The sequence below is a fragment of the Merops nubicus genome, unplaced genomic scaffold (assembly GCF_000691845.1).
Source record: "Merops nubicus isolate BGI_N331 unplaced genomic scaffold, ASM69184v1 scaffold37015, whole genome shotgun sequence".
NCBI classification, from domain to species: Eukaryota; Metazoa; Chordata; class Aves; order Coraciiformes; family Meropidae; genus Merops; species Merops nubicus.
Window position 1 is genome coordinate 1 of NW_008609552.1, and position 19,629 is coordinate 19,629.

General features: G+C 39.6%; 1 protein-coding gene across 1 annotated transcript; it reads left to right on the forward strand.

The window, feature by feature from the left end:
• Positions 1 to 3,466: 3,466 nt before the first annotated feature.
• On the forward strand, positions 3,467 to 12,219 carry DNAJC12 (DnaJ (Hsp40) homolog, subfamily C, member 12). Its single transcript, XM_008940630.1, has 5 exons — positions 3,467 to 3,648; positions 6,659 to 6,737; positions 8,747 to 8,886; positions 9,979 to 10,180; positions 12,006 to 12,219. The coding sequence occupies exons 1-5, from the start codon at positions 3,571 to 3,573 to the stop codon at positions 12,098 to 12,100; spliced, it is 594 nt and encodes a 197-aa protein (XP_008938878.1). The 5' UTR covers positions 3,467 to 3,570; the 3' UTR covers positions 12,101 to 12,219.
• The last annotated feature ends 7,410 nt before the right edge of the window (positions 12,220 to 19,629 follow it).

Genomic DNA, 19,629 nt, shown 5'->3' on the forward strand with positions numbered 1-19,629 from the left:
CACCCGCGAGCGCGCAGTGCAGGCGCGCAGCCCGCGCGGGGCGGGAGAGCCCTGTCGGGAGGCTGGAGAGCCGGGGTTCCCTCGCGTGGCGCTCCCACAGGGGTTCGTTCTCCTACCAGCGTGCCCGGTACCTGTGGTGCCCTGCGGCTCGTCTAACGGTACCGCTTCAGGTCACACACTGTGGGATAGTTTCCGTGAACTTAAAGCAACCGAATCCTTAAGTTTAGTGGCAAGACCAAGATTAGACAGGTAAAATTTCTCCCTTGCAGGCCTTAAAAACTTTTTAAAAACCGGGTTGAAGTTGTTGATACGCGATTTTTAGCTTCAAAGGGATTATTTTATAGGTAACTGACTTTATAGCTGGTATATGTATTTGTAGTGAGGGAATGATTCTTCTTCCCTGATTCTTTCAGTACCAGAAGTCCCCTAAAAATACATATGCACCATTTCTTACAGTAGCTATTTATCAAGAACAAGTTATGAAGCACACAGATATGAACCAGAATATTATTATTCTGTGCAGATTTTTCCTTTGCATACTTCTTCCTTATTGAAACTGAGGCAAAATTCAGATTTCTTAAAAAGTATGTGCATGTTTTGTAAAGCAGTGTGGTTTTTAATTAATAATTTATGTGAAGACTGCATTCTAAGGAAGAAAACATGTTAGGGATACAGGTGTACAATCTACAGCTTCCTGGAAACATATTGGTGAGGGAATGATTCAAGGATCCTGAAGCTGAGAATGATCTTGCAAAGATTTATACATGTTAACAATGGTGTTGCAGTAGTTAGCCCTAAAGTGGGACTTCAGTTTGGTAGCACTTGGGTCCTCTTCTGTTTCTGCAGCTCTGAGTGTGTGGGGGGACGAGGATGGACAACGAAATGCAAAGCTCATCTGAGTTATATTGTGCCTTGAACTTCTTGAAAATGTGCACTCTGCCCTCAGGAAGCAAAACCATCTATAGTTAGTTGACAAGAGCTGATACTGGAAGTTGGGTTTTGTGGGAATAAATGAAAATTTCCAGATCCTGCTTCTTTATTTAAGGGGCCATTTATGACTTGTACAAATTGATGGTAAACCTCCTGTTATACTGAACAAGAATTTAGTTTCAGCCTTGGCTCTAAACAAGCAACGTTGTCAATAATGTGCTAGGAATTAATAAAAATGTTCTGTTGGTGATTGGGTACAGAGAACAAATGACAAGATTTCCTCACTTTTGGTACTGTTTGCACGTTCTGAGCAACACTAACCAAAACACATAGACACACAAGCAGTGCCATCTCCTGCACTGTGATTCTCTCTAAAATAAAGCGTATGCACTGAAGGCAATCTTTGCTTCTTTGCTTTGTTTGTTTGCTTGTTTGGTGTTTTTTTTTTCCTGTGTGTTATATAGGGGTTCTCTTGCTCTTCTTTTTTGGATGATGGGTTCCTCTGTGAGTTGTCCCACTGCAGTCAGCAGGAGCAGTAAAAGAACGAATGAGTTTCAGTGGTTTTTGTCCTCTGCACGCACCTTCCATTGTGCTGTGGGACCTTTTGTGCCCAAAGTGCTGGACATCTTGGGGGGCTGGTGGTGATGGTGGTGGGGGCACCAGCATGGTCACTGCTGCAGTTCAGATCCAAGCCCTTGGTTATTTGGTCTGGTCAGAGGGGCGTACAGATGGGGCCACAGCTTCAGCGATAAAATTCCCTGTGAACAAGCAGCTTGCAAGTTGCAGGGTTTTGTCCTGAATCCAGCTTTGGGGCCTGCAGTTCACTTTGCAGCACAGAAATAGCCTCTGGAAGCTGGAGGGGAAAAGGGTTAAAGAGTTTTCCCTTTCACCTTGGGCAAATATGCAAGAAGTACTTGGACAGGAACAGTATGTCAGGGGTGCCACTGGGAGCAGGGGCAGCTGTTTGTTTTTTATCCTCCCCCAAAGTACAATCTATTTAAATATTTACATGATCTCTTGCTAAAAGGCTTTCTTTTCTCTCCTGGACTTTTCTGGTTCATTATTGAGTTATGAATGGGGGATAGAGATTTGTAATTGCTAATTCTTTCACTGTTGAAAAAGTGTATCTATTGTTTTATTTACTCAGAAATACGGTAGCAGTGTTTTCTAAAAGATTTAAATGGTTTCACTGAGGCTTGTGCTTTGCTATTAATATTGTTGCTTCTTCTCATTACTTTATATACTGTCTAATCTTAATAGGCTATCTGAACATACAATACAAATAGGAAATTTCAGACAATATAGCATTGAGGAGAACAGTGGAAGACTATTATATGTAGATAATTTCAGAAAATTAATAATATAGACAACAAAGCAGTTGCAAATGCAGGAGTTACCCATTCAGTGTTCTATAAGCAGTTCTGATTGGCCACTGGGCCTTTCAGTGATGAGCACACAGCTGTTCTAGCCCTGCTCACACCGTGTGGATCTGTTCTGTGTAGGCTCCTACGAGGTCACTTCACCTAGAACGGTGTAACTATTCAAAGCCTCTATTTGTGTTAGTTTAAAAGAATCAGCAGTATTTAGTGATGTGAAGCACCTTGGATTACAAGGCTCTTGCAAGGATGAGGAGTGTAAAAGTAGAGCTCCTTAGGCTCCAGAGGAAAGACTGCAGTGAGTGGATAGTGTTACACCTAGGAAGTAATCTTTCTACATCAGCAGGCCACAGGAGACTCTACACTTAAGCATGCCTGTAGTCTTTGTTGGACTGAGACCTTGATCAGTAGTCAAAATTAAAGGTGCATCACTTCATTGTAAGATGAGTTTTACAAGGAACACGTTTTGCACATGGCAGAGAACCTCCAGACATAATTTGAAAATAATTTGGCATGAGGAAGTCTCTATTTAATTTGATAGTAGACAATAAGTATTTCATGTTGTCTTTTCATAGTCTTAATTTTGTTAGACATGCGAATGATGTGCAAGAGCTGTTTGGTTTTGAAGAGCAGTGTGTGTACCCTAGATAGACTTGGAAAAATCAGGATTCACCCTTCCTGTTGAAGTGACTGACAGAACTCTGAGGGACTTTGGCAAGGTCGGTACTTCATTCTCAATTGCTCTTATCTATAATTATCCATCTAGTGCCCATGTCAAAGACTGTGGCAAGAGCTGCAATTAAAAATGAAGCAGGAAATGTGTGTTAGTGTGTGGATGCAGAGGTGCAGGAAAGCCTTGGAGTGTGTGCCCCAGTGTAAGTGCTATACACGTGATGGTGTCATCTCAATCTCCAGTACAGATAGATTTTAGTGTCCAGAACTCTACAGTCTGTCTGAGACCCACAGGGTAGTGTTGACGTGACTTTGGCAACTACAAATCCCAGGAAGCATTGCCATTGGCAGGTTTGTGCAACCGGATTGGCATCCTGCAGGGACCAATGGCAGGCAGAGAGCGCCAGAAAACGCGTGTCTGTGTGTGTGTGTGAGCTGCCAGTACTAAAAAGCACCGGAGAGAGCTCTGGAGCCCAGTGGAGCTTGCCTGTTTCCCCGGGGCTACTTTCAAACCCTTTTGTGAGCTTCATAGCAAGGTTGTATTTCACCCCCTCGGTGCCTGGGCTTGGAAGAGCCCGCTGGACTAGTCCAGATGGATGCGATTCTGAACTGCAGACAGGATGAGTTGGAAGATTATTACAACTTGCTGGGATGTGACGAACTATCTACGGTAAGAGCTTTCCCCAGGTTAATAACATTTTGAATGTGCTTGTCTATCTGCAGCAGGGATTTGGAGGTGTTTATCTCTGCAGGCAGGTCTGTTTGAAATGCATTGTGAACCTTCTTTCTTGCCACTTTTATCTTTAAGTATCTGCCTTTGTGAAGCTCAATTTTCTGATCAGTACACCGATGCTGAGAGCGTAGAGGGAAGCTTATGTTACAAATGTCTTATAAAACAGGATTCTATTCTAGATACAGCTGAAAGAATGGTTTATTCATTACTTTAGTTCAACATGTTACAGGGCTATGAATCACGAGCCCACTGCATAAATTTGACAACATCCAAATAATATTTTGGAACATATTTTCAGTTTTAAAAGAGGATAAAACCTATTTATACTAATACAATGACTGTTCATAACTGTAGATCATTCATAATGTTATTGAATTTCTCAGGTTGTATACACATCCATTTTTAATTTTTAAAAACCTGTATTCACTGGTTGGGAGGAAAACAAAAATATGTATTTTTCATTCATCATATTAATGATTTTTAAATGCATATTTTAATGACATTCAAGTAGTAATTTTGCTAATTTGTTTTGGTAGCAGATATGTGCTTTATAATGAGATCTAGCTAAGCAATTGTTGAATGATTTGTAGCTAAAACAAATGTTCTCCTTCCTAAAGGTGTCCATATAACATTTTTTGGACAGTCTGAGTTAGTGCTATGCTAACAATTTTTTAACCTAGTTGTTATATTAGCTGGAATTGTGTTTTGATTTTGGAAAAAGAGTTTTGATTGCTGTAACGAAGGACGGATTTAAAAAGTATGGAGAAAAGCTGTGTTTTGCTCAGTAAATGTACTCAGATGCTCTCATCTATCCTAGCGGGCAAACGCTGGGAGAACAACAGCCTTTTCTGGCACCGAGGGCAGCCTAGTAAGTCCGTGGTCTGTCGCAGGGGGCAGTTTAACGCTTTTCCTGAGAGAGCTGCGGAGGCAGCGACCCTGCAGAGGGCGGCGTTGCAGTTTCTGGGCAGAGCTCGTCTCGCTGCTGCCAGGGCTCCTTTTCTACCTCACACCAACACCTTCAGGGCTTAGCAATTAGAAATAGTTCAAACACGTATGACAATGATTTTTCAAATGGCAAAAAAAATGACATTAAAAAGATGGAATAAATTCTAGTGGGTCTGAAAAATAATCTGTCACGTATCATTTGTTGAGAGGAGCAGCAGATGTTATTAGATTATTTTGGACGTGGGAGTGGGAATGGAGTTCCCAAGTTGCCCGAGTACTACGGTTGCCTTTGCTCAGGATGGTGAACACTACTTTTAACATTCAACAGAAAATTGAAGGATTACAGGTGTTTTTAGTATAGGCAGACAAGTGTTTGTAGCAGCACAGGCTTCTTTAGGCTTATACAGCACATGCCCAGCTGCAGTACTTTCATTTAAGCTGCTGAACATTCTGGGCTTGATTAGACCTAGTTAAATTTAAGGACAAATAGCCTAAATTTCTACAAATTCTTCCCTGTATTCAGGTAAACCCCCATGTTCAGTCTTGGTTCCTTGTAGAATTGAGCTCATGGACACCTAGTTCATCTTCAGACTTGAGAGGAAGAGGGGAGATTTAATGTACATCCTTCTTCCAAGAACAGTGTCGTTCATATTATAGTGGGTATTGGATACATTTCTTGGTAAAACATCTTGCTGAATATTTTATCTAAATTTTATGTCTTTTGTGTAAACTTCTTATAAACTTTTCCTTCTTACTTTCTTTAAAAACTGAAGACTTCTCTCATACCCCTCTCCTACTGTACTTATTTAAACTTCAAAGTTCTCTTTTATGTAACAGTTTTAGAGATGGTAGCTAGCTATACAGTAACCAGTTTCAACAAGTTCTCTGTACTATATATGTATATTTTTAAGTATCTTACTGACTGCAAAGATTCCATCTTATATCACCTCTCTGGAAGAAGTTACTGAGAAGAATCAAAAGTGTAGAATTCTTAAAATACCATTGTAGACCACATTTTCTCAGTATATGACAACAAAATTTGGCCAGCTAGTTGAGTGAACTGTAATTTTATTCCAAAGAAAAAAAATGTTCCGAGGCTTAATTTTGAAATAAATACTTTAAATTATATATGGATGGCAGGGTTTGAAGGATGAGGACTTTATATAAACAGCCTTTCAAGCATGGGAAAGAATAATTGTTGTGAAAGCTTAAGCTGGGAATGATAGAAAGAAGTTTTGGCTTCTGAATTAGAAAAAGAAGCAAGATACTTTGGAAAATTGGAAAATTTGAAAATCTAAGCTGATCCTCATTCCAGTGTTTTCATGTATTTTGTTAATTGTTATTATGCCATTGTTTTTCCAGTGGTTGTAATACTTACAACAATTGTAATTAACTGACAAACTAATACATGCCAATATTCTAATACTGATTATAAATGTATTCTATTCCAAGTAAACTTGACATGAAGCATGGGAACTGCTAGTTTCCTAAGCTTTGTGGTATCCAAGGTGGAAAAGTCATGTGGTACTGGCTAAATTTCCTATGAAGAGAATATGGACAAAGCCACTCAATCCCACAAATTGATCTTCAGCAATATGGAAGGTCTTTGCTTCCTGCAGCGAGACGTTGTTAAAAGTCAGAGTTGATTAAGCAAAGTGCAGAGCAACTGAAATGATGTATTTTGCCTGCCTGGTCAAATGTGAGGAAGGGGTTTTGCACACATGATTTTTACATGCCTTTCTTAAAGCCAGCTTGCCATGTTGGATGACTGAGCTTCACAAAAACAAGACAAATGATGATTGCATGGAAAAGGAAATTAAATAAGCAGTGTCACTGACAGATGGATGTTGTTACCTATTTTGCTTGTACTAAAGCTTGTAAAACTGAACAGGAAAAAGATTTTCATCATTCTTCATTGTTCCTCCAAACCCCTTTCAAAAAGCAAATTTGAAATCTTTTCTCTGTATATTTACTCACCGAGTCTTGACATCGTTCTGTTTAGGTTGAACAAATTCATGCAGAATTTAAGATTAAAGCCCTTGAATGTCATCCTGACAAACATCCTGGAGACCCCAAAGCAGGTATGTATTCTTCCCTGCTTAAAAACAATATTTTTTTTTTCTTTTATTAACATAACTAAGATATAAAATTCAGCCTTAAAACTTTATTAAATATTCTTTTCCCCCAATATATTTGGTCATGTGTATTGAGCATATTTCTTTAAATAGCTAGCTTTTAATATTCTTTTCTAACACTTGCACACTCCTAGCTGATAGAGCAGGAAGAAACTTTTGGGATTTTTTTTTTTCCCCCTAGGACTTTCAAATCTTTTTTCCTTTCTATGGTAGAACAGCTTTTAATCCAGACATTATTTATGGAGTGTGTCCCTTTCTAGACCTATAAAGTTGGCCTGCTTCCGTGCTCCGTGGCATTCAAGTGCCATCCTTGCATCAACTAGTTAATTGGCTTCTGTGAACAAACCCATCAGGACCACATTAAATGTGCTTTAGTTTCTTTTGATATAATTTAATGACTGGAAATAAAGAGAAGCCAGCACCACATGAGTCGCCATCTGTTTGCAGAACAGCAGCTAACGCTTATGAAAGCGTGCGGTTCATCATACCTGTGATGGCTAAGTGGCACCTGAGTTCTTTGGAGACCATCTCACCCACTTGTAACCACGAAGTAGCTCTAATCTGAATAGTTTTTATTCTTATACAAAAGATTGTTCTGATAGTTTCTGGTTCCCATCAAAAATCTCTTTTAAAAGGTGAAATAGGTGAGAGTTTTCTACCTTAAGATTCTCTGACAGGGAACCCCCTGAGACTGGGTGTTTGAGAGACAGTCTACCACCTATTTACAGTAGCCTGGTCACTAGTATTTAATGTGCTCTAAATGATAGCACAAGTACAAATGGAATCAACTTTGCAGAAAATTCTGGCAGTTGCGGCAGAGAAACAAGAGACTGTTCCAGTGCATGGTCCTGTTCTATCTGTACCATCCCGCTGTCCTGTCCCCCGGTTGATTTAAACTAAGTCAAAAAGGGAGTCCAAGTGCCAAAGGTTGGAGCACCTTTCATAGAATTATAGCATTTGTTTGTCAAGAAAAAAAATTTTATTCTCCATTTCCCTGAACATGCTGTATTTATGTTAAATAACTTTTTACTGTAGTGGTGAAAGTTTTTTGTTCTGTTTTTATTTCATCAGCTTAAAGCTCAATAAAGAGAATTATAGTAGACCTTTTATTTGTTGAAAACCAGTAACAGCAGAAGAAGGAAACCTCGTAGAAATGCCCTCTTAACCTGCTGTCTGTTGTTTGATTTATAGTCACCAATTTTGATTAGTGTTTGGGCTTAGTGCACGTCAAAAGAAATCTAATTTGTAAACTGGAATAAATGAATAATTATCATAATACATCACTGTAACGTAAGTGACTCATAGATAAAATCTAAATCTTTATAACCCTTCTACAAATAGTAACATGCAGCTGCATCCTTAGTAACCATTTAATGAAAAATTACCCTGTGGGGAAAAATAAGAGCTCTCGTCTGTGCAGATTCAAGACAACATTTTAGCATATGTAGAAAACATGCCTAATAAAATGCACAAGTTACTTAATTTGAACTACATTTAGATTGCTCTTACTGCTTGTCATTTTTTTGCCTTTTTTCCCCCCCACTCATGTTTTCTTAGTGTTGTACTTTGCTCTGACTTCCTTGCTACTGCAAATGTCAATGTGTTCCTTCCAGGCATTATTCCTGTAGTTGAATTTCGCTTCTTAAGGTGGTCTGCAGGGGGCGAGTTTTGCCTTTTGCCTGCTAAATTTCTCAGACTTAAATTTAGGAAATTTTGAAGCCGGTAGACAAAGAAGCATTTTAGTTCCCATTTGGAAAGTGTATCAGTTGTCCAGCAAAGGTGCTATGATCCTGAAGCCAGCCAATACTGTGCAAAGCTGTTAGCAGAACAACCACTTTGATACTTTGTTCTCCTGCTGTCTCCTCTACTCTGTTTGCTCCAAGCCATTGTGGGCAGCTCCCCTTTCACATCCGAAGGCAAATATCTGTTTTATTGCTTTTTGGTTTATGTTTCAGTGGAGAATTTCCAGAAGCTGCAGCAGGCTAAGGAGATTCTCACTAATGAAGAGAGTCGGGCGCGTTACGATTACTGGCGACGAAGCAAAATTACCATTCCCTTCCAGCAGTGGGAGGCCCTGAGCAGTTCAGTGAAAACGGTTGGTGTTCTCTAAGTTTGGGCCTCCAGGAGGAGGAGGAGGGGGCAGGGCTGGTCCAGGCAAAACATCACAGTGAGCGAGGGGATGAGTTACAACACTTTGGCTGCAGTGGAGGGTTTTGGTGATGGGAACAGTGCAAAGTGATTCCTGCACTGAAGAAGTTCAGGAAATGCAGGAATTTTTAGCAACCTTTTTTTTTTTTTTCCAAAGCTAAGACCTCTGTATAATATATTGTCCTTTTGGTATATTGCTTATCAGATGGGTTTTCATCCTATCTGGTTACATAAAGAGTTCATTGAAAAATGTAGAAGGTAGGTACCTTGGAAAGCTGGGCTGCACACTGGTCTTTGAACGGGCCCTGCTAGTCTAGAGGGGTGATTTGTGACAGAGACAGATCTTCTCAGGGTTGTTTTCACTTATAATTTTGTTAGTGAGATAATTTGGTAGTGTATTCCTGCTAGATTTAAATTCCATAATGTTTGTTTTTGTTTTTTTTTTCCCTGTCTCATCAGGGTAAATGATAGTAACAAGTCTAAATGGTCATATTTTAAGGCAGGTGAATAAATGTTTCCCTTGAAAATTCTGCCCACCTCAATTCTGCTTAGGAGGGAAGACTGAAAACCTCCTCAATGCTTTAGCATTATGCCTGAGCTTAAATGTCTGCTGGAAGAAACGCATTCCATCAAGCTTAGTTCAGTTTACTTCAAACAGAAGTAATTTCACAGACTTCAACAGTAAATCTTTTCAAATGGTCTTGCTTTCAAAGGGCACCTTGAAGTCAAAGAGAGCTTCAAAAATGGGCATTTTCCAAGTCATTCAAGCCCTCTTAAAAAAAGTGTCTGAGGATGATAGAAGAAACTGGACCAAAAACCCTTAGAATTATTCTGTGCACTTGCATGTTTTGTTCTTCATCCTCAGCTGACATTAAGTATCCTTTCAAATGCTATTTGCAGCATGTAACTGTGCTTTTCCCTACCCTGTTGACCTGCAAGCTTATTATATGCTTATACAAGTTATTGTAAGAAAGAAGAAACGTTGATCATTAATATTTTAAAGCGTAGGAATTAGTTCTTTATTTTTGCACTTCTTTAGTCAATGCACTGGGCTGTCCAAAGTAAGAAGGAACAAATGCTGGAAGCTCCTGACTTGAATAATAGCAACAACATCACCAATAAGGTGTGGACCCAACAGGCTGGAAACAATGAAGATGGATTGTCAGACAGGAATGGGGAGCAAGACGATGTTGCAATTCCTGATGTGAAACCACAGTCTCCAAAGAATCCAGACTCCCCAAGTAAGTGAAACCAGCAGTTACAGAAAATTGCAGTACCTAGGGATTGGCCTGAAATGGAGGCTTTTAGTTGTGAGAAATTCTTCCTCAGAATAATATGTTTATGATAGCTTTTTCAGTGTGGTTTTGGGTTGGAGTTTTGTTTTGGGTTTTGTAGTTTTGGTTTTATTTAATTTTGAAGCTTTAGGACCTTTCTTCCTCCCTACCCCATGTTTGCTTGTTTGTTGGCTCATAAAACTGACAACTGGAGAAGTAAAAAAAAAGTATTCTTAAACCAAAATGGAAAGTTCAATTTCTCTGTTGTGTCAAAACGAAAAACAACCCTATGCAATTATTTTCCATGATTTTTTAAAAAGAACTTCAAAAAGGTTAAATAAAAGTTTTATGCATTATATATATACATTTTTTTTTTTAATCCAGCATTCTGCACTTCTGCATAGTTTGCACCTGGTGAGCTAATGAGGAGTAAAAATTGAGACTTGAAGGCTGCTTTTGTATTGAACAGGTTTTTTTTTAAATAGTGCATGTACCAGAATAAATGTATATTTCAAGCTGTCACCTGGCTGGTTAGTATTTCCTGTCTGTTGTTTAGGTTAGTATGCTTGAATCAAAGTTTACTTACCTCAGCAGCCACCCTCTGTTCTGCTTGATCCTTCAGGAGTTTCATAATCTTGGGTTTATGTTATCAGAGAACTGTTATTAAATGAAGTTCTGTCGTTTCTTCCCAGCTTGATCAAACAGGAAATTAAGTTGAACTGTGAGGGTAGCAAAACCTAATTTAATCCCAAATATTTGTGAAATGCAGAAAACAAAAAGAAAATTCTACAAATGTATGTGAGGTATAACTGAAAATTTTATATTTAAAGATTATGCTCTACACTTAACTATTTTCATTTTTTTTGTGTAATTAAATTGTTGCTGTATCCTTAATAGAACAGTATATTGTTAAAGTAAACATCTTGTTCCTTGTAATGGTGAGCTTTCTTTGCAAGCATGTGCTTTCTCATGTTTTTAAAGTTTAATTACATTTCCATATATTTGAATGGGAAAATTAGCAAGTACATTAAATGTCTACTTAACTTATCCAGTGGGCATATATTTATATTAATAAATGCTGATATTAGAATATACTTATTTGACAGGGCCTGTATGTACTTCAGTGTTCATACTTGATGCTAGGGTGTTGATAGTGCTTTTGTTTTGATCCAGGAAAATTTGTTATATTGGATTCCACTCTTAAACTGGGGTATTTTCAGTTCCTGTCTGCTGGTCTGTAATTGTGTACTAGATGTCCATGTAGCTATTTCAGCCTGAGTAAGAGATTTTAACTCTAAGTCTGGTAATAGGTTTCACCTTCCTGACAGAGGAGGATCACAGTTTGGTAGTAACAGCCCACAGATGATAAAAACATAGCACAGAGCCTGAAAAACTCCTTTACTCCTTTCTGTGTGGAAAGGCCCAGCTGTACCTTCCCTCTACACTGCTGCCTTTCACATACTTGGATATTTATCATGTCGCCCTCTATGCTGTCATCTTTAGATCAAGCAAATTTTTCTTTGTAAGTCCTCTTTTCTGGACTGCCATCATTCTTGTTGTTATCCTTTGGACCCTTCCCAGCTGATAACATATCTTGAAGCTTGGTGTTTGCTTGAGCTCTTTCTTCAAACAGCACCAAGAATACAGAGATTGTCCCTGCTAGTCAAGGGCACTGGAAGTGACCAATTTTTTTACTTACTTGGGGTGGGGGCGACATTATCAAGTATTACTCTAGACAACTTAGTTTTCATAAATGTTTTTAATAATGTACTTGCCTTTTTTTTTTCCTCAGGATTTTCAGAGGCAAATTACGGGCACTTGCATTTCCGCTGGTCAGGAGATGCTCCATCAGAGCTTCTCAGGAAATTCAGAAACTATGAGATCTAAAATGCAAAATACTCAAGAGTGTGAGATCATCTGTTCAACAATTCAGTATTTTTTTTTTTGCCAGCAGTCATACGTTATTTGTATTTTGTATTCATTGTGATGTCAGTGTTTGAATAAATATCTTATTACTGATTTGTTAATACACATACTAGGAGCATTACAGATGGAGGTCTTTTTGTTTAATAAGCAAAGCCCTTGTCAGTATTAACATAAGGTGATTTTGTGAAGTTATCTAGCATATTGTTTCTTGTATTCTTAAATATTGCATAGTGAATAGTATATTTTTCAATACTATGATGTTATAAAGAATATACTTGATTAAACCAAACGTCAACATTAGACTCCAGCATATCATCCTGTTTCAGTGATGATCTTCAAAAAGCACTATGACAACGAACTTTAAACAAAACTGTGCTTATTTCTAGGCTGTGTGCACTGGTTCACTTCTCCTTTGCACTGTGCTTGCTGTAGAGATTTATGATGCACACGTGTGCAATACTCTTCACCCTGAACTTGTTGCAGAATTGCCATCTTGCGATACAGATGAAATAAGAACCTTCTTGTTATCCAAGGTCATTGTGATGGATCAAGCACTCTTCAAAATCTTAAAAATAATTTTTGCAGCAGTGGTTTCTTTTGGAAGGCAGTTCCAGAACTTCACTTCTCCAGGTAGCAACTTTCTTCTTAAGATTTATTGGTGGACAACTGGTTCCTCTTGTATGTGTGCCAGCATTGTCCTGTGGTGTCATAGTAATTTCTGTCCCTGCACTGGCCTGGTAGACAGGGTCTTATCAGGGTTTTGTATGGTGAGGCATGAAGAATCAGGCCAAGTCAGCATTAATGTGTACAAAATCTCACATGAAAGGTTTTTCATTTTTTTGCAACTTTTCAAGTTCTACACTGTGTTTATTTACTTTGTATTTATACTCTTTGTAAACATGACTGTTGTATCAGGTATTGCCATTGTGTTCTTGTGCAGGCAAGTTAATTCCATCAGCAACAAATAAAACTGTATGCATACAGAAGGGCATTGTTTTCATTTTTTAAAAGAGAAATCCTCTACCCACCACAGAAAATCCTTCTGGATTTCTTGTTATTTGCCCCCTCAGTGCTTAAAAGCTTGGAGGAGTCCAGTTATGAATCTTGAGCATCTTCATGGAAAGTCTAATTTGAACACTACACTGTTCTCCCACCATGGAAACAGTATGATGATGTCTGTCTCTCCCTGGAGTGATGCGTGTGGCTCTGCCATGCAGGGATATGATGTGCTGGCTCACCTGCTGTGCCTCTCCTCTTTGCTATAAATTGTAACACGAGTGCCTGACAATGGAACCCTGATAATATCTTTGTCTTATTAGCCACAGTAGCATTTATCCTGGTGCTGGTTTTCTTTACAGGGGCTGGTACCAGCCTTAACGCTGGTTGTGTTTGTACCAGTTCATCAAAGCTCCAAGTACTGATGCTCTGCTAATATATCTACATTGATCCTAGGTTCTATGGCATCAGTAGCAATAGCTATTTTACAGCACATCTCCTAAATGTCATCACAAACTTTCTCCAAGTGCATACACTGCTTTCCTTTATGTCAAGATATTTACTCAAGAAAGCCTTTCAATCCATTTTGTAGGGAGGGGACTGTTAAAGAATGTCAAACAGTAGTAACTGAAGAACCTCTGGCTCATGCAAAGGATATGAAGTGGTCTGGTACGATTTTTCTATTTTTATCAAAAATGCAATCATATGGCACCTCAGATTCTCCTCTCCCCATTTCACTTGCTCTTAAAGGGAAAAGGGGATAGTTGGATGCATGATTTAGCACATAACCAGCTGGTTTCCCTTGAGAAGTGAGCATACAATAGACCTTTGGACAGCCAACTCACTTTCCGTGCCATTAAAACTGATGCCATTATTAGCCAATTATTACATGGTTTGTTTTGGCAAAGCACCTTTAGATATCTGTTCTGGATGAATAATTACAGATACCCGGAAATACTCTTAGCTGATGGCAAAATTATCATTTTGCAACCTGCCTGCTAGAGATCAGTCCTCTTGTATTTGCCTTAGTGAAGGCTGCGGATCATTAACTGACGCTCTAGTACATAATATAGACTCTTTTTTCTATTTATGTATATATTTAACCTAAAATGATGCAATTTTCTGTGTTTCTCAAATAGAGTTAAATTAGCCTACTCATAGCAAAGCAAACCCAGAGGTACTGGAAAGCAAGAGGAAGCTGTGCATCCTGCTTTCTTTTGGGACAGCATTTGTGGCACCTTGAGCTGTTGGCGTGTAAGAACAGTTAAGTGGAGTAAGTGGGCAGCCCACTTCTCCCTCATGTTAGAAAGGAAAGAAATAAGCACCAGAGAAACTACTCAGTGTTAGATCATTCTGGGCCCACCTCTCCCATATAAACTGCTTCTCTTGTTTAAAAAGATAGTAATTTTAGAATTTATTTGGCTAGTAGCATGGAAAGATCCAGCAAATGTCCCACACATTATGGGTAAGCAAAAAACAAACCTAACAAACCTGTGCACCAAGCACAAAACATATCTAACATGCTTAAAAGTTAACTGGAGCAGGAGTCGTAAGGTGGATCTCTCAAGCTCTGTAAAGGTGTGATTAAGAGGCAATAGAATCAGGTATGCACATTTTTTCATGTGCAACATGGAAAGATTCAGCAAATGTCCCACATGACATTATGGGTAAGCACAAAACGAACCTAACAAACCTGTGCACCAAGCACAAAACATATCTAACATGCTTAAAAGTTAACTGGAGCAGGAGTCGTAAGGTGGATCTCTCAAGCTCTGTAAAGGTGTGATTAAGAGGCAATAGAATCAGGTATGCACATTTTTTCATGTGCAACAGAGGATTTACCTTTATTTGCTAAGTGGACACAGCTGTAAAAGCAGAGCTGTGGGGGTGGGGAACAACAGCAACAAACCCAGACACTATATATTAGAAATCAGGGTCTGTGAATCTTAAGCTGGGGGAGAGGGCAGCCCACTTGAAAGGGATGGTCCTGAACCTTCTGAGTCCCTGAGGGCTCTGACTCAGTGAGTGAGCATTACCACGCTCGAGTGCTGTGTCACACAGAACTCTAAGTGACTTCACTTAGCTTGGTATGAAAACACACACACCTGTGAAGTGAGCCTAGATCCTCTGGAGTTTAGTCAAAGGTATTGATTAAACCTCACCATTACTGGACTTGTGAGGGCTCCTGAGATTTCAGCTGGAAGTTAAGAGATAGCAGATGGGGGCACAGGTGGATGATAATGATACTAAAATACAGGGAGTAGGGCATGTTTAGCACCGTGTTACTAGGTCACTGAAACTGTATCAACCAATTGTTTTGTAATATCAGAAATTAAACAATTATGTAGCCAGCTGTTTGTAATGAAACTGAACAGCTCTGATGGGTGCTTTATTATAAAAAACTAATGTATCTTAGATTACTGCTGCCATGCCTGTTCTTGTGCAAACGCTGAATATAGAGGATTGAGAATGTTCTAGTTATTCACAGACTTTTTGTTTTGCCAGTATTTGCCGATTTGTTTTGCCAACCTATCTTCCCAAGTGGCAACATGAAATTTAAAAGTTTTGATGATGAATACGGCTCACGTATGATTTAAAATCTCAGGCTGAGTAATTCTGAATGATAGGTAAGGTTGTTTCCTGAATGCTTGCCTCCCTCTTTGAATGGGGGGGAGAGGGAAATTAAAAAGAAGAAAAAGGCAGTTTATACTTGCTTCTGTAATAGAATATCCTGATGATTAAAACAGATACTGGGTAGTTTTAATTTCCTGAGTATGAACATTGCTCTTGTGCTTTCATATCCTGAAACGAGAGACAAGTCTGCTGGGAAGGTAAGCAGTGAAGCTGTTGTAAAGCTGATGAAATTACACAGCAAAAGATAAAGCAACTCGGTAAGTTGTCAGGCTCTGTCCCTGTCTGATGGGGTGATATTGATCAGTTAGTTTATGCTGGGTATTTTTATTGCAGCCCAGCATACATGCTCATCCTGCCGTTAGAAGAGTTGCCAAGCCTCCCCCCGACTGCAGACACTGCGTGTGTTTGTTCCTTCCCTATATTAGTCTCCTCTCCCTCCCATGTTAAGGAAGATGAGACTCTTCATGTGCTCTGTTTGTCCCAGCTTTGAAAGGCTTGTGCCTGAGTCATTACAATAATGCACAATATAAAATGGGAGCTTCACGTTTTAGGTCTCTGATGGATATCACAACCTGTCACTGGTGATGGATGCTGGAGAAAATGAATTTTCTTTCCTCTCTGTTCCATCTTCACAGTGCTTTGCTTTTGTTCCCTTCTTCTGCTGGGGCACTAAGGCAGAAGAGTTACTTCTAGAAAATGAAAGTTGCTGTCAATGTTCGGAAGGTTTCCAGCCTGGATGTACAATGTGGTTCTCAGTGCTTTGGGCAAAATTATTTGCTTGCTGCTTCGTCCAAAGTGCTTCTCTGAAAATATCAAAGGACTTTTGGCACAAAAGGCAGACAGCTTTTCTAAGGAGGTGGAGTTTGACTCCTGGGCATTAAGCCTTACAGAAACTACATCTACTTTGTCAAGATTGTCAGAACTGCTCCTTTACTAGCACTTAATCTCCATGGAGCTCCCAGACTTACGCTGGGTACAGGATGGTCAGCTCCTCCTCTTTCTCATAAATGCCTTTGTGTGAATGATCTCGATGAGATGGCAGGACAGGAGAATGAGCAGAAGGGTCCAAAGGAGTAAGAGAATGTTCCAGCTGATTGAGCCTGGGTGCCTTTGGTACTTTCTGCTGCTTACAGTCCTCAATTTCAAAGGATCTGAGTCTTTTCTGGGATTCCCATGTCCATCTTGGACCTGCCACTAGAACTAAGGTCTAGGGTGTTTGCTTTGGTGTGGATAGCTGATAATAAAAAGGAGCCTGAACATCTTAAGCATCTCTTTGCTTAGCTGGCTGGGGGCAGTTTGATCCCGGAAGGTACTGTGCAGCGGCCCTGAGCCGGGTTTGGTGAGGAAAATTGCATCAAGTGGCAGAGGTATGGAGCAGTACCATGCTGAGTCCATCTGTACCTTTTCGGGTCTGGGCTCCAGCACTAGATGAATTACTGGCTTGGTCCTTCTCACTCGTAGAGCTGAGGTTTGAAAGGGGAAGCAGATGAGAACAGTAACACTTTAACTTTGCCACAAAATGGAGATGAAAAGTGATAGGAGTCAAGAGACTACTGAACCCAGAAGACTAGTGCTGAAGCTGCATATACAGCTTTAGTAGGCTGTTGGTACTCTTTACTTACTTTCTTCTGGAATTAAAAAACCTCAAAACTTCAATTAAAACCATATGGTTCTTCCCCTTTAGTGCTTTGATGGGAACATTTTCAATCTTGCTGAAGAATGAGGGTGGGAAATAACTTGGGTGTTCACTGCTGTTCTTTTGTTTTTCAACTGTAAATTTTAGGGAAAAATCAGTTTCAGGGAGAAAAGGTTCATCAAATGCAAATCCTTCCTTAGACAAATGAGAATTTTTTTTTTTTTTTTTTCTTTTCTGGCAGATGGGCCTCTTATTTTTCAATATAAAATTTCAAGTAACCACATCTTTTGGTGTCAGTCATTTGACACTTCCATCCCTGGCAACATCCCAGTGCAAAGGACATCTTGAAGTTGCAAACTTGCTAATAAATAATTATTGAGTTGGTGCTTTGTCTTCAGCTCTATTAAAGCAATGAAACCCATCTTTTGGAAATAAGACCCTCAAAGTGGTCAGTAAAAAAACTGGGAACTTCTTCAGTGATGCAGTGGAAAAGAAGGACTTAGTGCAAAACTTACCCACTGTGTTTAATATTTTGACTCTTTTAATATCATCTTTATTTAATTTGGAATGCTACCCCAAACTGCATTATGCAAAATAGAGTTTCTTTCATCTGTTCCTGATTACAGGGGTCAGTGGGATCTTCAAGTTACAAAAGAACAAATAAGAGTTTAAATTCCTGACAGATTAAACAAAATCAAGCTTTATACATGGAAAAGAAATTGTAATTTAAAAAATTATCTGAAATGCACATACTAAAAATGTTGACATTTAGCAAAGTGACTAACACTGTACTACTTTAAGCACACAATTTTAAGCTGCTGTCAGAATACAAATATGCTAAGGTGAAAGTAGCATGTGTACTGCGTGTTAGCAAAGGATGCTTAAGTCAGTATGCTTGAATTTAGAAGCTGTCTCTTCTGCAACATCTGAGATAAGATGTCTGACTCCAGTATTCCCTGGCATGTACCCTCACCTGTGAGAACTTAAGGGAAATGCCTAAATGCTATGGGCATGTATCACACAGTGCTATTTCCAGTTAATTAACAGTTTAGGATTCCCTCTGAAGTGAAACCTCCAACACTTGCACGTGCCCTAACAGAAACAAGCACCCAAACCTGAAATCCCTGGAAGCCTTGTTAAGAAGTACTTTGAAATGGTCATTTTGATGCCAGCTTAACTGTTCATTTGTCCTCTCTTTTATTTTGTTCTGATCAGGGATATTCCAATGTTTCCTCTTTTCCCCCCAACTCCATATTTTGATTAAATGAAGTTACACTAACAAAACGTGATGCTAGAGAGAATAGTTTGGTATGGGTGTTTATGGTGGGTTTTTGGACTGTCACAGGAATGAAAAGTGGTTGGTCTGACTCTAGCCTATTTTGGCCTCTGTGGAAATGGGCTTTTTCTTATTCCCAGTCTTCTCTTACCTTACTTTGCAAATTTTTCAGCTGGGGTTACACACAGAAGGAGATTGACACATCTGAGTAGTGAAAGGTCAGTTTAAGCCAGTCAGAAAGAGGGGCTGTGTTTCTGTGTGTATGGGCAGGGGGAAGCGCCTCATTCTTACGTTTTTCCTGGATTATCAGTTGCATAATAAATTCTGCCTGCCCGCCCCATTGCCAGAGTGTGTGTGTGTGTGTGTGTGTGTGTGTGCGCACTTTGTGCCTGTGCAGGAGGCCACAAAGGACAGGAAAAGATAATCTAGGACCTCCTCACTGGAAATTTAGGAGGAATCACACTAGCTTCCTTCATGGAAGGAAAGGTTTGACAGAGCAAATGCATTCACTGTAGAGTAGCCTGCTGCTGACAACATTTTATTTTCTATCAGCTGCAGACATTGGGGCAGGACAACAGCCCTTTGGGCAAATCAGGGCACTGTTTGTGTGTGACGTATCAGATTAATCCCAAACTTTGCACTTGGACAGTGCCCGTCCTGTCTACAGAGGGTGGTGAGCTGCGGAAAGAACACAGATTCCAATGGGCCCTTCTCCCCCCTCCATCGAGTGCTGTTTATCACAAGTGTTTTAGATGCAGTGCTGGACACTTGCCCTGGGACTGCTGTAGCCTTGGTAATACTTTTATTTCCTGACAGAAGCAGGGGTGGAGTGCGCGGGCAATAGGATAAACACCAGATAATCCCTCTTGTTGCCGTGGAGGCAGGCTTAACAGTGAGAGAACACTTGAGGAGTAAAACCTGCACATTACGAAGAACGGGAAGAGATTG